Below are 18425 nucleotides of genomic sequence, written 5' to 3' on the forward strand. Positions count from 1 at the left end.
AATTGGCTAGCATATAGTGTATTCTTAGTTTCAGAGGTAGAGTTAAGTGATTCATCAATCTTGTATAATAACTCAATACTCATCACATCAAGTGACCATTTATTGAATATGCCTTCGACCTTCCTTTCCACATTGAACTGAATTAGTGCCTTTCTCAAAAATCAAGCTACTCTCTGGGCTCTTATAATTTGTTCCTTAATCTTTTAGCCTAAATACTACACTGCAAATATTGTGGCCTTATAATTAATAAGTCTTGAAATATATGTCATTTAATTTTCTCCTAAATTATTTGGCTTTTCTAGGTTCATTACATTTCCATATAAGTTTATGATCAACTTGTCAACTTCTATAAAAAAAAATCCTTCTGCAATTTTGATTGAGATTGTGTTCAATCTGTAGCTCAATTTGTAGAGAACAGATCTTAACAGTATTGAGTCTCTTGATCCGTGAACATGGTATATATCTCCTTTTATTTAGTTCTGCCTTAATTTCCTTCAGCAGTATTTTGTAGTTTTCAACATAAAACTCCTATACATGAAACTCTCATTACATTTAAACACCAAGTTTGTAATGTTTTTGATGTTTTTCTAAATGATACTTACTTAAATTTTTTATTTTCCTGATGTTTGTTACTAGAATACAGAAATGCACTTGACCTTGTATTTTTCAACCTTGTTAAGTTTACTTATTAGTTGTAGTAGTTTCTTTGTTTTTTTCTCTGTGCATTATCATATGATCTGTGAATAAAGACACTTTTATTTTTTTCCTCCAATCTGTATGCCTTTTATGTTTTGTACTAAGACCTCTATACATGAAATAAACAGTAAGAGAACAAATGTCTTGTTTTTGACAGAAATTATTCAATTTTTCACTATCAAATATGTTAGCCATACAGTTTTTTGATAGATAGATAGATAGTTAGTTAGTTAGTTAGTTTGTGGTTTTTGTAGATACCCATTATTAGATTGAGGAAATTCCATACTGTTTTTTGTTTGCTGAGAGTGTTTACCATGAATAGGTTCTGAGTTTTAACAAATGTTATAAAATTCTTTTTCTGCATCTCTTGGGATAATAGTGTGATTTTTTTCTTCTTTACTCTCTTACTGTGGTCAGTAACCAACTAGTTTTATATGTTGCCAGATTTACCTTGCAAAAATTTATTTTAGGATATGTGAGTGTATGTGCATGAAAGCTGTTGGTCTTTTAATTTTTATCTTGCAATGGCTTCAGATTTTGGTATCAAGATTATGGTGGATCTATAAAACATATTGGGAAGTCCTCCCTCTTCTCACCTTTCTAAAGAACTTTGGTTAAAACTGAATTCTGCCTTTATTTCTACCTTAGGTGGTGGATAGAATTCATTAGTAAAATCATCTGCATCTGGAATTTTCTTTGAGGGAAAATTTTTAATTACGGGTTTAATTTTCTTAAAGAGATATGGGACTATCTAGATTGTTTATTTCTTCTTGAATCCATTTTGGAAAGTTGTGGTTTTTAAGAAATTGTGCCTGACTTGTAGAATTTATCAGATAATGTTGTTTATTATGTTCTCTATTACTTTAATGTCTGTAAATTCTGTAGAAATACTTCTCTTATCATGCATGATATTGGCAATTGTGTTTGCTCTTTTTTCTTAAATGTTCTGTGAAGTGTTTACAAAGTTTGTTAATCTTCAAAAATCTGAAAGTATTCATTGTTATCTATTCATTTACTTTTGTTTCATTTACCTCTACTTATTTCCATCCCACTTCGGGCTTAATTTGTTTTAATTTTTCTAGTTTCTTAAGACAAATCATTGATTTTAAATCTTTTTTCCTTTCTGGTATAAGCTCTTAAAGCTATACATTTCTCTCTAAGCACTACAGATTTTGATATGTTGTATTTTCATAGTCAGTTGGTTCAAAATATTTTCTGATTTCCATTGAGAGATTTTTTTTTACACGTGAATTATTTACAAGTGTTTTGTTTAATTTCTATGGGGCGTCTGAGAGGCTCAGTCAGTTAAGTGTCTGACTCTTGATTTTGACACAGGTCATGTTCTCAGGGTTGTGAGATTGAGCCCTTTGTTGGGCTCTGCACTGGATGTGGAGCTGTTGGAATCCTCTCTCCCTCCCCCTCTGCCCTTCTCCCACCTCTTTCTCTGTCTGTCTCTCTTTGTGTCTATCAAAAAATGTTTGGGATGTTATACTTTTTATTATTCTTAATTTACTGTAGTCAGAAAACATACTCTCAAGCATATGAAAGAGTCTGGCCATAATGTAGTAACAGAGACTGAGTTTATCATGTTGCCATAAAACAACTTGAAAACTAGGCCATGTGTATGAAACAACTGGACAACAGGCAGCATAGGGCTGTGATTTCTGAAGGTAAGAAAACAGACAACAGGAACCCTCTGGTAGGCTCGCTGCCTACTTACCTGTACCATGTTTGCCAGATCAGTAGCGGCATACCAGCTACCATGGGGTGTGCTATCTTGCTCAGGCAATGAAACCACATTTGGTTGAGCGCTGCAGTTGGAGTCACCACCTTCTTAAACTCATGATAATCTGTCATCTCCAAGATCCATCTCTCTTCTGCACAAGTATGAGAGTTGAATGGGATGTGGGATCACAACCCTTGCATCTTCAGGGTCTTTGGTGGAGGCACTAATCTCTGCAATCCCTTCAGGGATGTGATATTTCTTTGATTTACTATTTTCTAGGTAAAGGGAATTCCAATGCCTTCCATTTGGCTTTTTCCACCATAACAGTCAGGGAACCATTGTGAGGATTCTGCTATCTGTTAAGTATGTCTTTCACAATGATGCATTCTGAAACTAGGTCCCCAGACCCTGTGGAACCACAGCAAAACAGACCCGAGCTAAAAGTGCATTCATCATCTGACCTCCATAAGTCCCTACTCTGATTGGAGGGCTGGGCCACAGTGACATTTTGGATCTACTAAAATCAGAGTCAGTTCAGAGCCAGTGGTCTGATTATTTCCTTTTCCCCAGTATACACTTAGTCTGGTAAAAGGCTAACCTTTTGGGAAAAGCTAGGAAAAAGAGATTAATAGTTTTCATTTTTAGTAGTGTATTTTAGGATCCTTCCTCAAGAGGACCCAGCCTCTCCTTCATTGAGAGGATTCTGAGTCTGTAAACTGGCACATGTCTGGAAATTGATTGAGGTTCCAGAATGCTGTTTTTATGATTCAGGTTAGAGTTTTGTTCACTTGGCTTAGAACTTTCCTGCCTATGCAGATCAAATAAAAATTTAGAAGGCTTGATAGGAATTGATATAGGATAGATCTTTGATGGCCTTTTCAATTTTTTTCTATGAGTGGTTCTCTGCAGCTTTTTCTATGAGGTTTTTTATTTAAACTATTTTCCTAGAAAATTGCCTATTGTCAAATTTTCACTTGTCAGAAGTGTATAATGTTTTTACAAGTACTTTTTAGAAACCTCTTATTCAGATGCTTTTCTCACTGCTAACTTGTTTCAGTCCTTTCTTAATGAAATTTGTCTGATAGTTATATACTTTATTTTTTCAAAGAATAGCTTTTGGTTTTAGTTACCTCTTTTATTCTTTTCAGTTGGTCACTTCTGCGTTTGTTTTAACTAATTCTTTTTTTTTTTAACTAATTCTTTTTTTGATATAAATACTTCAGATCTTTTCTAGATTCTTGACTGTTTATTAGCTCATTTAGTTAGAATTATTAACAAGCATCTAAAATTGTCTTCTTATGGTTTTAACTTTGGCCTGGTCCCATATATTTTGGAACTATGTTCCAAAATGCTCTCATGGTCATTAATTTGTTTTCAGTTGTTGAAGTTCATGCTGTTTATTAAGTAGCTAGGTCAGGGTTCAAAGCCAGACAGGATGTCTCCATGAAGTAAGCTCTCTGCCTTATTTAATAGATCCTTGAACAGCATAGGTTTGAGCTGTGTAGGTCCACTTAAATGCAGATTTTTTTTTATACAGTACTGTAAATGTATTTTCCTTGTGGAATTTATTTATTTATTTATTTATTTATTTATTTATTATTTATTATAAATGTATTTTCCTTGTGGAATTTATTTATTTAGAGAGAGAGCACGCAAGCAAGTGGGGAGAGGGGCAGAGGGAGGAGAGAGAGAATCTTAAGCAGGTTCCATATCCAGTGTGGAGCTCAACACGTGGCTCCATCTCATGACCCTGAGATCATGACCTGAGCCAAAATCAGGAGTTGGGCGTTTAACTGACTTGAGCCATTCAGGTGCTCCCCCCTTATTAAATTTTTAATAAGGCTTTTTTTTTCCTCTACCTTACTTTATTGTAAGAATACAAAATATTAAAAAAAAAATACAAAATATAGGGCAGCTTGGGTGGCTTAGCGGTTTAGCGCTGCCTCCGGCCCAGGACCTAATCCTGGAGACCCGGGATCAAGTCCAACATCAGGTTCCCTGCATGGAGCCTGCTTCTCCCTCTGCCTGTGTCTTTGCCCTCCCCCCATGAATAAATAAATAACATATTTTTAGAAAAATATTAAGAATATAAAATATAATACATGTAACATACAAAATATGTGCTCATCAACTGTTTAGGTTGTTGGTAAGGCTGCCTGTCAATGGCAGGCTATTGTTCAGTTTTGAAGGAGTCAAAGTTACACATGAAGGCTCAGCACCTCTAACTCCTGTGTTGTTCAAAAGTCAACTGTAATGTCTTCTCATTGTAGCCCAGGGTGAGTGAACTTAGATGATTTGTTCAGGATCATTAATTGAAATAGTTCATTAAGAATGACAACAAAATCAATTTCTTTTCAAACTCCTCAGAAACCTTTGTAATATCTGATCACCAGAATTTCATTGACAATACCCTTAGCTTTTTAGGGGCATAGACAGTAAAGATAACTAGGAGCCAGAAGGCCCAAAGTGATTTTGTGTGTTGGCTAGACATTTCTTCTGCTGGTCTCCTATGGGGTCAGGCATATATCCATTGGGGTGCCTTGATTTTCCTGTTAAGTGACCAGCTTGGACTAACTCATGAGGCAGCTGGATTCAAAGAGTCCTTGTCAGTGACTTTTTAAAAACAGCTTTATTGAGGTATGTTTTACTCCATTCAAATGTACAGTGCAACTTTAGGAACTTTATCAAGTGATGCAACCATCACACCATAAATCAGCTTTAGAACATTTTAATCCTTCTAGTAATATCCCTTAAAGTCATTTACAGTAAACACCTCTTTCCATCCCCTACTGGAGGCAATCATTATTCTACTTTCTATCTCTATAAATTTGCTTTTTCTGCACATGTCACTTAAATGGAATTGTCAATATGTGATCTCTTGTCCAACTTCTTTCATTCAGCTCCCTCGTTGAGATTACTCCATAAGATCACATACCTCAGTAGTGTGTTCCTTTTGTTGCTGAGAGATGCTCCATTGTATGGATGGGCTTTAATAGGTCTATAATTTGTTTTGAAACATTTTTGATCTAGGTTTGATATCAGTGGGTCACACTGAGCCCTTAATACTCTGCTTTTTGGATTAAGACTTTTTTTTTAAAGATTTATTTATTTATGATAGACATAGAGAGAGAGAGAGAGAGAGAGAGAGAGAGAGGCAGAGACACAGGAGGAGGGAGAAGCAGGCTCCATGCCGGGAGCCCGACGTGAGAGCCGGACGTGGGACTCGATCCCGGGACTGCAGGATCGCGCCTTGGGCCAAAAGCAGGTGCTAAACCGCTGAGCCACCCAGGGATCCCCTGGATTAAGACTTTTTTTGATGGCCTAATATATTGTTTGTCCTTTAGTGTTCCTTGGAAATTTTTAAAGAATGTGCCATATCTGTTTATTTTTTATTTTTTTAATATAATAAGCCAAACCTGGGTGCCTTGTCTAATATAATCTATTACTTAGCTGTCGGTTTATGTGTTTACAAAAGTTATTCAAATGTTCTACCAGTTTTATCAGCCCTCTTATGTTAGAATCTCTGATTATAATTGCCATTTTATCAAATTCTTGATTTTCTAATAGTTTTTTAAACGTAATACCAAGTATGATAATAGTTCGATATTTATCTCTCTTCTAGTTTGCACATCCTTGAGAGATGCAGGCTACTGCAGTGGTGGAGATAACTTCTGGTAAAGGCTCCCAATACAATGGAGAAAACATCCAGAAAGGTGAGGGGCCAGGCCAGTGGGCTTTATTCTGGATGGAGAGAGGTACTAAATGGATTTGGTACCTAGTTACTTCCCCCTTCAACATTGCTATTTTCTAAGCCTTCCTCCTAGTTAGGTGATAAGAGTCAGTGTGTTTTGAATTGGGCAAACTCACTCCAGTGATTTCTGGTGAATATGGGCAGCCTACACGGGATTTCTTGGGTAAATGGAGATGTAGGGAAGAAAAGGTGAGCGAGAAGAGCAGGTTTCTCTATTCAGCCAGGACTTTAGGAACTGGCATGTACGGTAGCCTTCAGGGTGCTAAGTGGAAGATGGGCAGGTTGGCCTCTGCTACCCAAGTTGTAGATGTTTTATCTTCACCCAAATCTGAAATTTCTTTCTCTGTGGTAATGATAGATGAGAAGACACGAACTAACAAGAGCATGGAAAGCAAGATGACTGAGTTTTCTGTGCTTATGAATATATAGGATTTTTTTAAAGATTTTATTTATTCATGAGAGACACAGAGAGAGGAGGGGGGCAGAGAGAGAGAGAGAGAGGCAGAGACACAGGCAGAGGGAGAAGCAGGCTCCATGCGGGGAGCCCGACAAGGGACTAGACCCGGGGTCTCCAGCATCAGGCCCCTGGGCTGAAGGCGGCACTAAACTGCTGAGCCACCTGGGCTGCCCTGAATATATATGATTTTAACACACACAGGATTAGAATAAAATATGGAAGAACACTTTTATAAATCTGTGGTAGAGAAGACCAGAGAGACAAAACCCGGAAGTCAGAGAAGAAAAGACTGATCCACTTGACTAATCTTTAAAAACCATGGTGTGGGGCAGCCCGGGTGGCTCAGCAGTTTAGCGCTGCCTTCAGCCCAGGGCCTGATCCTGGAGACCCAGGATTGAGTCCCACATCAGGCTCTCCGCATGGAACCTGCTTCTCCCTCTGCCTGTGTCTCTGCCTCTCTCTCTCTCTCCTCTCTGTGTATTCTCATGAATAAATAAAATCTTTAAAAAAAAAAAAAAAAAACATGGTGTGATAAGATTTTGGGCTCCCCGCAGGCAGCCTACTTCTCCCCCTGCCTGTGTCTCCGCCTCCTCTCTCTTTGTGTCTCTCATGAGTAAATAAATGAAATCTTTAAGAAAAAAAAAAAAAAAGTTAAAAGATAAGCAGTAAACTAGGGAAAAAGTCACTAGTATTTTAAATATGAAAAACAAAGAATTAGTACCCAGAATACATAACAAACTCCTATACAAATCCCTAAGAAAAATAGTTGAATTTTAAAGTGAAGCTGGGGTAGCCCCAGTGGCTCAGCGAGCGGTTTAGCACTGTCTTCAGCCCAGGGCGTGATCCTGGAGACCAGGGATCAAGTCCCATGTTGGGCTCCCTGCGTGGAGCCTGCTTTTCCCTCTGCCTGTCTCTCTCTCTCTCTCTAATAAATAAAATCTTTTAAAAATAAATTAATAAAAGTAAAGCGGGCACTGCTAGCCTTAGCTCCAACCCCGTATTTTTAACAGTTTATCAGATATTCACATGTGAATGTTTATCTTTGACCTCAGACTCCACTTGCTTGTAACCAACACCTCATTATCTCCTCCCTCACCTCCTTTGCTCTCCCTCTACTCCTCTTCATGAAGTGCCTATCTCTTTAGCTTCAGATATTCCCTTTCCACTGTAATACCAAGTTGTAAACCTTAGCATTATCTCAGAATGATGTCCATGCAGGTGGTAGTCATGAAATCAACTTAGCTGATTGTGATCAGCTTTTTTTTTAAGGATTTTATTTATTTATTCATACATTGGTCGTAGAGTAGTTACTGTTTTGTAAAATTTTTAGTCACAGTCACTTCTGTGTATATACTGGATCTTGATATAAAATGGTTCTGATTATGTTCTTAGTCCAAAAATTTTGAAAGCCATTCTCTTTCCCTGGTCTCCCATTCCTAATCAGCTACTGAGTCTTGTCAGTTATGGTGCTTTTCTACCTGTCCCTGCTTCTTGTCCCACTTCTGTACTCAGTCTCCCCTTCCAGCCTTTATTCTGGGGCATATAAACTTACTCCATTCCCATGACTATCCTTTCAAGAAGCTTTCAGTAGTTATTGTCTTGGAGTAACAGTCAAACTCTTAACACATCATAATGTTCATAGCTCCTGTCATTTCCTTTGAGCTGTTTTACTCCAGCATAGTTTACAATTTACTGAACATTCTATCTTTTTTCATGTAGCTAATTTTCTATGTGTATGCTATTTGATTTGCTTAAAATAACTATTTTGTTTCAAAACACTTTTTAAATATAGTTTTCTCTGAGGTTTGTTTCTCCTTCTCAAGCTCATTACCTCCTCATTAACACAACTCTGTCAGCACTCTTCAACTGTATTGTACTTAAGTGTCCTTTTCTTATCTGTGACCCTTATGAAAGCTGTAAGTGTTGGGGTGCAGTGCCTGTCTTCTTTTCTTTGTCTCTGCAGTGCCTAAGGCTGTCATTAGGAGGCACCCAAAGATTACAGAGTAGCTGCCTTATAAATAGTTAACACCTTGCCATTGAAAGAGTTCAAGAAGAATCTTGGCTATTATCTTAGTCAATGGGGCTACCATAACAAAATACCATAGACTGGGTGGCTTAAACAACATATGTTCATTTATTCACAGTTCTGGAGGCTAGAAGTCCAGATTAGGGTGCCACCATGGTCACGTTCTCCATAAGGGCTCTCTTCCTGGCTTGTGGATGGCTACCTTCTTGCAGTATTCTCACATGATGGAAAGAGAGAGTAAGCTCTCTGGCATTTATCCCATCTTGAGGCACTTAGCCCATCCTGAAGACCCCATCCCCATGACCTTATCTAGCCCTGATTATACCTCGAAGGCCCCATCTCTGGTTATTGTCACACTGGGAGTTAAGGCTTTGACATGGAAATTTTGAGGGGGACAAAATTTAGTCCATAGTAGCAACCATAAGGGATATTTGTCATGCATGGTGTAAATCTATTCCTATATTGGGAAGAACTTGATTAGATCATGTCTCAGGTCTTTTCTAATATTTAGCTTCTGTAATGTTAATGCTGTCAACATTTTCTTCTTTTTTTAACCAGATGAGCCTTCTGATCCTAAGAAAGAAAATTTATTATCTTCCAATGGTTGTAACGAAGCCAAATTGACTTTTCTCGATGATGACTGGGATTCCTTGGTACTAGAACAAATAACTAATGACGAAGACGTCAGCAGTACTGAGCAAATGGATTTATTGAAGCCATCTTGTACTGGGACTCCAGATTCTAACAGAGACAGTAATCTCTCTCAGGCTAGTGAGTTCAAGGATAGTATTGACTGTGCTTTCTTGAATGAAACATATTCTATACATTATTCAGAGTCAAAACTAAGTGAAAGTCTTATTCCTTTAAATTCAGAATTAGATTCTGAAATGCAGAAAAGAGAAGGGGTGTTTTTTGATATTTTGGAATATCAAGGTAATAAGATAATTGGCTTGGAAAGAACCTATAAGATTTCAAACAATGATTATAAAGAAACTGCTGAAGATGTGCAAAAGCATGATACAGATGAAGACTCACAGCAGGAATATCACAGTGTGGAAGAGCAAGAATACACAAGTACCCACTTATCTTTTGACCAAACAAAAGCATTGAACATACCTAATCTGGAAACTGTTGGATTAAAAAATTCAGGTTATGAATTTGAATGTGCTAGCAATCTAGAAGGTAATCATGTTAAATTGGAAAGTAATTCTAACATCTCTTTAGATTCAGTTGATGCTTATGGACAAGAAGATGCACCTCATGGCTCCAAGTTTCAGAATTCCGTTGTGTTAAGAGAATATCACTGAACCAAAGCATGAAATGTATAAGGAACAAGAGACAAGTTTAATGTACCACACAGTCTTTGATGAAATTGTACTACGAAGTAGTCCCCTTGAGAGCCAGGAATCTCAGTCTCAGAATAGTTTCTTAAACCCTCAAAAAGCATTAAAAACTAAAACGTATACTGGCAAAATGAAATGTCAAATAATTGAAAGTAAAGATCGTTGTGGGAATGCAATTGTTGAGAACAAAAAGTCACACCACCTTGAAAATTCTAGCACACTACAACAAGACAAAGCTTTACAGATGTTACTCCAACCTTGTAAAGATTGTCAAACTTCCTGGACCTCTGTTTTTGATGACTCAGTAATTTCTGCCTGTGGAAATTCACACTGTAAAAGCCTACAAAATGCCCCTAATCCAGCCTTAGATTTTTCTGTTACTCTCCCGAGGATTGCAGTCAAAGATAACCAGGCAATAGAAGATAGCTCCCTGAAGGTTGCTAATGGCAGTAGCACAAATAAAGCTTGCTTTCACAATATAGAAGGAACACATCCCAAATTAGTGACAGACGCAGCAAACTGTACAGTCACAGTCAATCAGACAGTGGATGTTAGCACTGATTTTAGGGCTTGTTTCACAACCAGCAGGGCAACAAGTGCAAGATTTTCTGTAGCATCTACATCAAGCAATACAGAGATAACAATGATGAATAAAAAACGGCCTGGTGAATGGCCCAGTGAGAAACAGAGAAGCGTTGCTTGTAATACAGATTGGTCATACAGTCAGAATAATGAAGATGCACCAGGAACTGTGACAAAATCTCTCTCCGTTGACAGTTCAAAACCTAATGGAAATTTTCTAAATAAGGTAAAGCCAAATGTTTTGGTTTGTTGAATTAAAACAGGGGCTTCTAAGGCTTTTGTGAGAAGATGCTGGATGAGGGAAAAGTGAATAGATTGCTACCAAACTCTGTCCTTCTTTGGTGGCAGCTATTGCCACCAAGTCAATTAGAAATTGGGCTTTAAATTTTACCATTTTGGAACTCCAGATACAACATATGTTTGCCATCTATTTCAAATTTCATTTTAAATCATGTTTTCCAGGATTCCCTGGAATTAAGAAAAGCATCTGCTATCACAGACTTAAAGAAACATCCTGAAACGTAAGTCAGATGCAGAAACTTGCAGATACACATGTGGAAAAAAAATCAAAACCGTAGTTTGCTTTATGTAGAGTGTTTAGCCATATGGAATAAAACTAAAAGGGACTTAAAAGAGATCATCTGCTTCAGCCATTTGCCTTCCAACAAATAAATATTAGGCTAATGTATAATATTAAAGCTTTTCAATTATTAAGATTCAATCTCAATAATTCCTTCAGAAACTCATGGCATCTTATTTTTATGTATCCAACCCAAATCTATACTGATCTATACTCCATTTTCCATAATTTGATCCCCTTGTAGACCAAAACAAAATAGCATCTTTAGAAAACTTACATATTTGAAGAAGTAAAATAGCTACTTTCACTGGAGTACTTTAATCTTGATTTTACTTCATCGTGTAATTTACTCTGCATCCATGGAGAACCTAGCCAAATTAGTATTCATGCTCTGAGGCCATTTACTTTTTCCTTCACTCATTCTTTATTCTCCTGATGAGTTTAATCTGGTATCCAGTCCTGTAAAATTAAGTAGAAGAGTTGATTTCCTATGGCTGAAGTGTTGAGAATATCTAGAAGTGGCAACTAGTAGCAAGGGAAGAACTACTAACCAACAGCTATTAACATTGAAGGAATAATAGTGATTTGAGTCTTTTTGATATATTAACAGTGAAATATTTGCTTGTAATAAGGACAGTTAAGAAACACATATGTACATTTTCTATTAAAGAGATAATGCAGGGGATGTGGGTGGCTCAGTCGGTTAAGCATCTGACTCTTGGTTTCAGTTCAGGTCATGATCTCAGGGTTATGAGCTCCAGCCCGGTGTTGGCTGGTACCCATCGCAGAGTCTACTTGAGATTCTCTGTCTATCCCCCTCCGCCCCTCTCCCCCTGATTCGCACTTCTGCATGCATGTGTGTTCTCTCTCTCTCTCTCTCTCAAATAAGTAAATAAATAAAATCTTTAAAAAAGAGAATACATTTAAGAGCCGTATCTATCCAGAACACTTATAACTTTAAAATATGTTGGCCAAAGCTTGATTTATGTTGAAAATCTGTTGATTATGGATAAAGTTGATTCTGTACTTCAGAATCCTTTTCTGAGGGGATCCCTGGGTGGCTCAGTGGTTTAGCGCCTGCCTTTGGCCCAGGGCGCAATCCTGGAGTCCCGGGATCGAGTCCCGCGTCGGGCTCCTGGCATGGAGCCTGCTTCTCCCTCTGCCCGTGTCTCTGCCTCTCTCTCTCTCTGTGTCTATCATAAATCAATCAATCTTTAAAAAAAAAAGAATCCTTTTCTGATAAAAGAAAGTATAAATTGGAAATTGTTTCACTTCCTTGACTTCTAGAAAGAAATATTTACCTTTGACTTGACATCCTTATTTTCTGAGGATGTAATATGTTCCTACAGCCCTTCCATCTTAGTAGAAATTGATTTAAACTTGACAGGAAAGTGTAAGAAATTTAAAATCTCTTTGAGAGGCATGTCATGAACAGAGAAAAATATTTGGAATCTTACCTAATCCAGTCTTTTATTTTAAAGGGAATGTCGACTTTCTAAAGAGCCGGAGAAGAATTTGCCATCAAATTGCTGTCAGAAACTCATGCAGAGAGCCATCAAAGCAGAGTTGCACCTCTTAAATGTTCACTATCAGATGTGTCACCGCCACTGCACTGATATTTACAGGCTTGTAGTGGAAAACAGGGCAGGGGTCAATAGGTGACTGTTAATTTGAAACCTCTATCTTCTTAGAAAGTTATTACAAGCTTTAAATTTATACCAGAAAATTTATTGATTTTTATTTTTAAGAGGCAAAGTGAGGGGTAGATTGTTAACTGGGTTTGTTAACTGACACAGGAGATTTTAATTCCATGGGGAGGCAGCAAGATGTGTTGAGATGGTGAATCCAGTGGAAAGATCGACAGGGCATTTCCAGTGTGGTTGGAGTCCGTTGCAGAGTTGGCATGACATCCTGGCGCATTCTCTCCAGCTTCTATGCTGAGGGCTGCTTCTGCTGCCCCGAGAAGAACATTTTCTTTGGTTTTCTTTTACTAAACATTTCAAAGAAAAAAATCTGTAAAGACCTGGTAGAGTCAGAATTCAGCGTGTAGTGCGATGTAGTATAATGTAATATGATATAATGTAACATAATACAGTATGTGTTAAATGGATGACTTGTGCCTAAGGAGTTTTGTAAACTTGACTTTTGAACAGGTATTTACCAAGTAATTCTACTAAGAAGGAATTAGCACCAGCACTGCTGTCTGTTTTGGGAGATTTAAAGGTTAGATATGAGAGTTTGAAAGAAAAGATAAACAAAGGCATGCCTCTGGAAGAGCTGCCCCCACTGGCCGTGGAGTCAAAGTTATTATCGACCTTGTCTGCGTTTGCTTCCACGGTACGTGTGTGTGTTTTAGAATTAAAATATTACTCCATTTACACAGAATGCATTTTTAACTAAAGGATTTGTCTTCCCTTTTCTCTCTTTCAAGCTGATGAAAGAAGAATCACATGTGTAAGTTATGGTTTCATCTAATGTAGAATTCATTAGCTCTTAAAAATTGCTTTATTTAGTTAACTTTAAATTTTCTGTTGGTCCTTTTTCAGAACATTGATAAGCTATTTAATGAAACATTTGTCTGTTTAGCTTTTCAGGAGCAGATCCTGAACTAGGTAATCCAAGTACATGTGATGCTGACGTCTCTTCAAGCCTAAAAAAGACACTCTCTCAAGTGAGATTTTTTTAAAAGTAGTTCATTGATGTAAATATGTAATTTTATGGCTTTAAGTAAACCGTAATTTTCAGAGGCTCTCACATCTTTCTTTCCACTCAGCTGGCTTTGTGTACTACCATTTGAGGGATATAAGTGGTTAGAAGGAACATGTCCTGATCAAACAGTGGACAGTGGTCTATGTTCAGTAGGGTGACCCATCAAACCAGGAGACTTCTGAGGATGACAGGCCATGACATTAATGACTCACCATGACAGTAGGTATAGACCTGAACTGTCTAAGGCAGCCATGACCTAGGGCCACCAACATGCTGATCCAGTGTGCTTAAAGCTAGTCAGTCGTTATCTGCATCTCCTGAGGTAAAGAAATACCTCATTCATTTTAGACAAAGGTTTAATTCTTTCTTTATTGAAATGACAAAAATTTTAAATGCCTCTCATAGGTAGCTGTTCTTGGTCTCTCTTGTCACCCTCTAAGGAATTGTGTGTCCGGTGACAGTCTGTGTGAGGGCACTGTGCAGATTGTGAAGCGGTATAGAAACACAGGTTATATTCCATTCTGAGGTGAGACCGTGCAGTAGAAAAGCTGAAGTTCGTTTCTGTTTTCTGATTTTGGCCTCAACCCTGAGTTTATACCATTGGAGTAGTCTTAAATAATAAGATGCATTTCAAATATACTTTTCAATTAATAAATGATTAAAAGTCAATTATTTTAGCAAATCATGTATTCCATCGTCCTACATGTTAAAAAAAAAAAAAACTCAGTTATCCACAAAGATGTAACAGATCTAAAACCAGATTTTTATATCCTCACATTTCTTACATAATTTGCTAAAACTTGTTCATTTAATAGTATGTAATGTTCTGGAGGATTTTTTTCATCATTCTAAGGTAATGAGATAGATAACCTGCTTATTGGGGGAGATCAATTATTTCTAAAAGTACAAGATGCACATACAACAATTTTTATATAATCTTAGTTTGGGCTCTAAAACAAAACCTATTATAATTTAGGATGAAATGTTGACATCTGACTCATTAAATTAGCAGATGATGTGTGAAAACCAGGATAGTATAGGGTAATGTTGCTACATTTCAACTACTTGTGTACCATCTTCACAGTTTCCTATAGCCATATATAACCTATAACATTATTTGCTTTGTAATTTTCTTTTAAAAAAAGATTTATTCATTTATTTTAGGGAGAGTGCACTGGAGTGGAGGATGGGGGTGGGGCAGAGGGAGAGAGAGAATCTCAAGCAGACTCCCTGCTGAATGTGGAGCCTGACACAGGCTCAGTCCCGTGACCCTGAGATCGTGACCTGAGCCAAAATCAAGAGCCAGACACTCAACTGACTGAATTCTCCAGGCACCCCTAAATGATTCTCCTTTTTAAATTATGTGTAAAAAGTATTACATATGGGAAAAAATGTTACTTTTTATAAATAAAAGGTATATATAAGCACACATTAAGTATATTACTCTTAATTGTTAGGTATATTATTGTTAGTTGTTAAGTGAAAAATACTTATATGTACACTTCTGAAAATCATCTTAAGTACTTCCGGAGTGTATGTGTGCCACACTTTGCTAAATAATATAGTGTTGGCATACAGTCACTGTACACAGGCCAGGTTCAAATCCTTATTCTCGTTAAGTGTGGCTGACATAAAGGAAAGGAGCAAGTTATTCACTTTGAGTTGCTCACCTACAGAGAATGATTTTGCTCTGGTTGCCTTCATTGTTGTGAGGACTGAACAATGTAGTGAAGAGTGCCTGCCACAGAGTAACAGTGCAGTAACTGTTGGTCCGTGTTTACTGTTGTTGTTTTTATTTTAATCCTCAGATGTCCTTACTGTCTGACAAGAGTCCTCCTAAACAGGATGCATCACCCAAGGAAGATGGTTTAAAAAATGGTGACATAAATATAGACTTTAGTCAGCTGAAACTCGATGACAAAGGTCAGTGTGAAGATATAAGTCCTCTATCATTGCCCAAAAACAAATAGCAAAGTTTAAAATAGTCCTAGTGCCCAGTGATTAAATCAAAATAAATATTTTTAATTGACTGGATGGCATCATTCTGATTATGAATGTTAAGTATGTTCTTACTATATCTACTTAACCTCTATAAGATTACTTAATATATTTGGTAATGTTAAATAATAATACAGATTTATTCTTCTGGTTCATGTTTTCCAAACTAAAAATTCTTTCCTCTGTCCAGTTTGTATCTATGTAAATTATCCTTTGTTTTCACTTAGTCCTCTATGGGAAGAGATTATAATCATTCCCAAAAGATTATTAATTTGTTTTTTAATGAAATAGAGCTACAGTACTGATGAATCCCTTTTTAAAGGTGTTTACTATTATTCTGTTTATAAAAATGTGTCTCTTCATCAGTAAAGGATAATTTAAAAATCAGAAAAGTAAGGCTTATAATAAGCTAGGAATCTGTTTATTAAAACTGAGAAGCAGATTACTCAGAATAGTATTTTTTATTCAGGGAGTAGGAAAAAAAAACCCTTCTCAAAGAATCTTTATGCTTAGTTTATACTTGGCTGATATTTATTTTTACATAAAACTAGTAATTGTCATCATAGTGATTCATTCTGAGAAGCTTTTTAGATAACTTCTCAGAGAGTAACATGGTACATAATTTACAGCTACTTCCGTTCAATTTCTCAGACTGCAAAAGTTACCGAGAAGTAAGTGAAGACTGGTTTGATGCTAAAGAAAACCTGACAGGACTTGATTTCTCAGGAATACAAGAAACTCAAATAGAAAAAGACAAAGGAGATCCAAAGTTTCCACAAGGTTGGTTCATAATAATTTACTAAGAAAATCCTATTCTAGATCATTTTGTGACCATCTTCTGTGTTATTCTTGAAACTGAACTGTTTTAATATTTTATTGTTGTGGCTTTCCTTTAAAATTACAAAACATGAGAAATTGGACAGAGGTCAATTTTTCTAGAGAGTAAATCAGTTTAAAATGTTCATTTCTCTTTCAGAAAACTAAAAGCTTAAACCCCAGATTTAGTTAGCAGTAGGGGTCCGTGACCTCTCTCGCCACTCCAGGCCACCCCAAGTGCTCCTCCCGGCACACTCTTCCTCTGAGCCCTCGATGGACATTCCCCAGGAGAGGGACATATGGTGAGCAGAACCAGCTCCCAGTGTCTGGCAGGCAGCCAGCACTTTCTGTCATGGGCACAAGGGATCCAAATGGTCTGCTTCCCCTTAACGATTTGGTCTATTTCAGGAATGTTTTCATCTTTAGTCTTTAATTGCTTATAATGGTTGGAATTTCCTCTAATATCTGTGATCATTGCCCTTCTATCATTTCTAAATATATGCTACCTTCCTTTCCTTTATTCCTGTATGCTTTCATTTTATTTTACATGATAGCAATGGTTATATTGGGCTTTTTTCTTGTGTAAATAATGCCTGCAGTAATGAGGGGCATTCAGGAGATGTTAGGCTATTATTATTGAGTGAAAAAAAACCAAAAATTACAACTATCCCATTAGTTTTTTTTAAGATTTTATTTATTTATTTATTCATGAGAGACACAGAGAGAGAGAGAGACAGATACACAGGGAGAGGGAGAAGCAGGCTCCACACGGGGAGTCCGATGTGGGACCCAATCCTGGGTCTCCAGGATCAGGCCCTGGGCTGAAGGCAGCGTCAAACCGCTAAGCCACTAGGGCTGCCCTCCATTATTATATACAAATAGAAAACCAATAAATTAAAACTACTTTAAGAATTCATTCAACAAATATTTATTGTGTACCAAGTATGAGTTTTGCCAGTAAATTGAAAGAGTCTCAATTCAGTGAATCCCTTTTGATTTCAGACCAAGTTCTCTTCAAAATGCACACCACTGAAAATACATTCTGAGAATGGAAGAAACTGTATATGTAATCCTAATATTTGTGGTTCCCAAAAAGTGCTATGCAAATCCAGGTGTTTGTACCCCAGGTTTTGTACCCCACCCCTTTTTTTTCTAATGTGCCGTTGCCGTTAACAGGCTGTATACTTGCTGTTGCTGTTTTTCTGACTCAGAGGTTTTGTTGGTGTGATGTTTCCCCAGGACAGAAATGAATATACATAAGCCCCAGCCAGTGTTAACCTGGGGCAGTTTGGGTTCTCTCTGCATCCAGCATCTTGGATGCACTTCTGTGAACCAAAGACAAATAAAAGACACCTTCTTAGTTATGTTGTAATTGATTATCCTGACTCGATGTTATTGGCCCATTTTTGAACTACAAGAGACTTGATATTAACCAGTCCAAGCTTGTTATTTTGAAGATGATATGATTAAGGCCCTAAAAACTATACTCTAGGCTCTTGGTCTTCAGTCTAGTTCTGATATTCGGTAATAACTTTGTAAGAAGCCTTGTGATTTTTTTTTTAAATGGTCTTCACATTTCTTTTAAAACATTAAACAATAATGGTCGTATATTATATTTGTCTGCAAGCAGAAATGAAGAATATTGAACCTTTACGAAAAGATAAAGGGTATTTGATACATGTTGGTGGTCTCTGCTCTTCAGTATCTGAGGTATGCCAGGACTTATTTTCTGAATTTCATT

General features: G+C 37.1%; 1 protein-coding gene across 1 annotated transcript in view; it reads left to right on the forward strand.

Annotated features, from left to right (window-relative positions):
- RBM44 (RNA binding motif protein 44) overlaps positions 1 to 18425 on the forward strand; it is a 41091-nt gene that overhangs the window by 6034 nt on the left and 16632 nt on the right. Inside the window, 11 exon segments of the mRNA XM_025463603.3 lie at positions 6045 to 6135; positions 9215 to 9960; positions 9962 to 10807; positions 11044 to 11102; positions 12643 to 12819; positions 13315 to 13498; positions 13593 to 13615; positions 13748 to 13832; positions 15679 to 15793; positions 16520 to 16648; positions 18315 to 18394. Coding sequence (XP_025319388.1) covers positions 6063 to 6135; positions 9215 to 9960; positions 9962 to 10807; positions 11044 to 11102; positions 12643 to 12819; positions 13315 to 13498; positions 13593 to 13615; positions 13748 to 13832; positions 15679 to 15793; positions 16520 to 16648; positions 18315 to 18394 — 2517 coding nt within the window. The 5' untranslated portion in view covers positions 6045 to 6062.

This window comes from Canis lupus, chromosome 25, assembly GCF_003254725.2.
Source record: "Canis lupus dingo isolate Sandy chromosome 25, ASM325472v2, whole genome shotgun sequence".
Taxonomy (NCBI): Eukaryota; Metazoa; Chordata; class Mammalia; order Carnivora; family Canidae; genus Canis; species Canis lupus.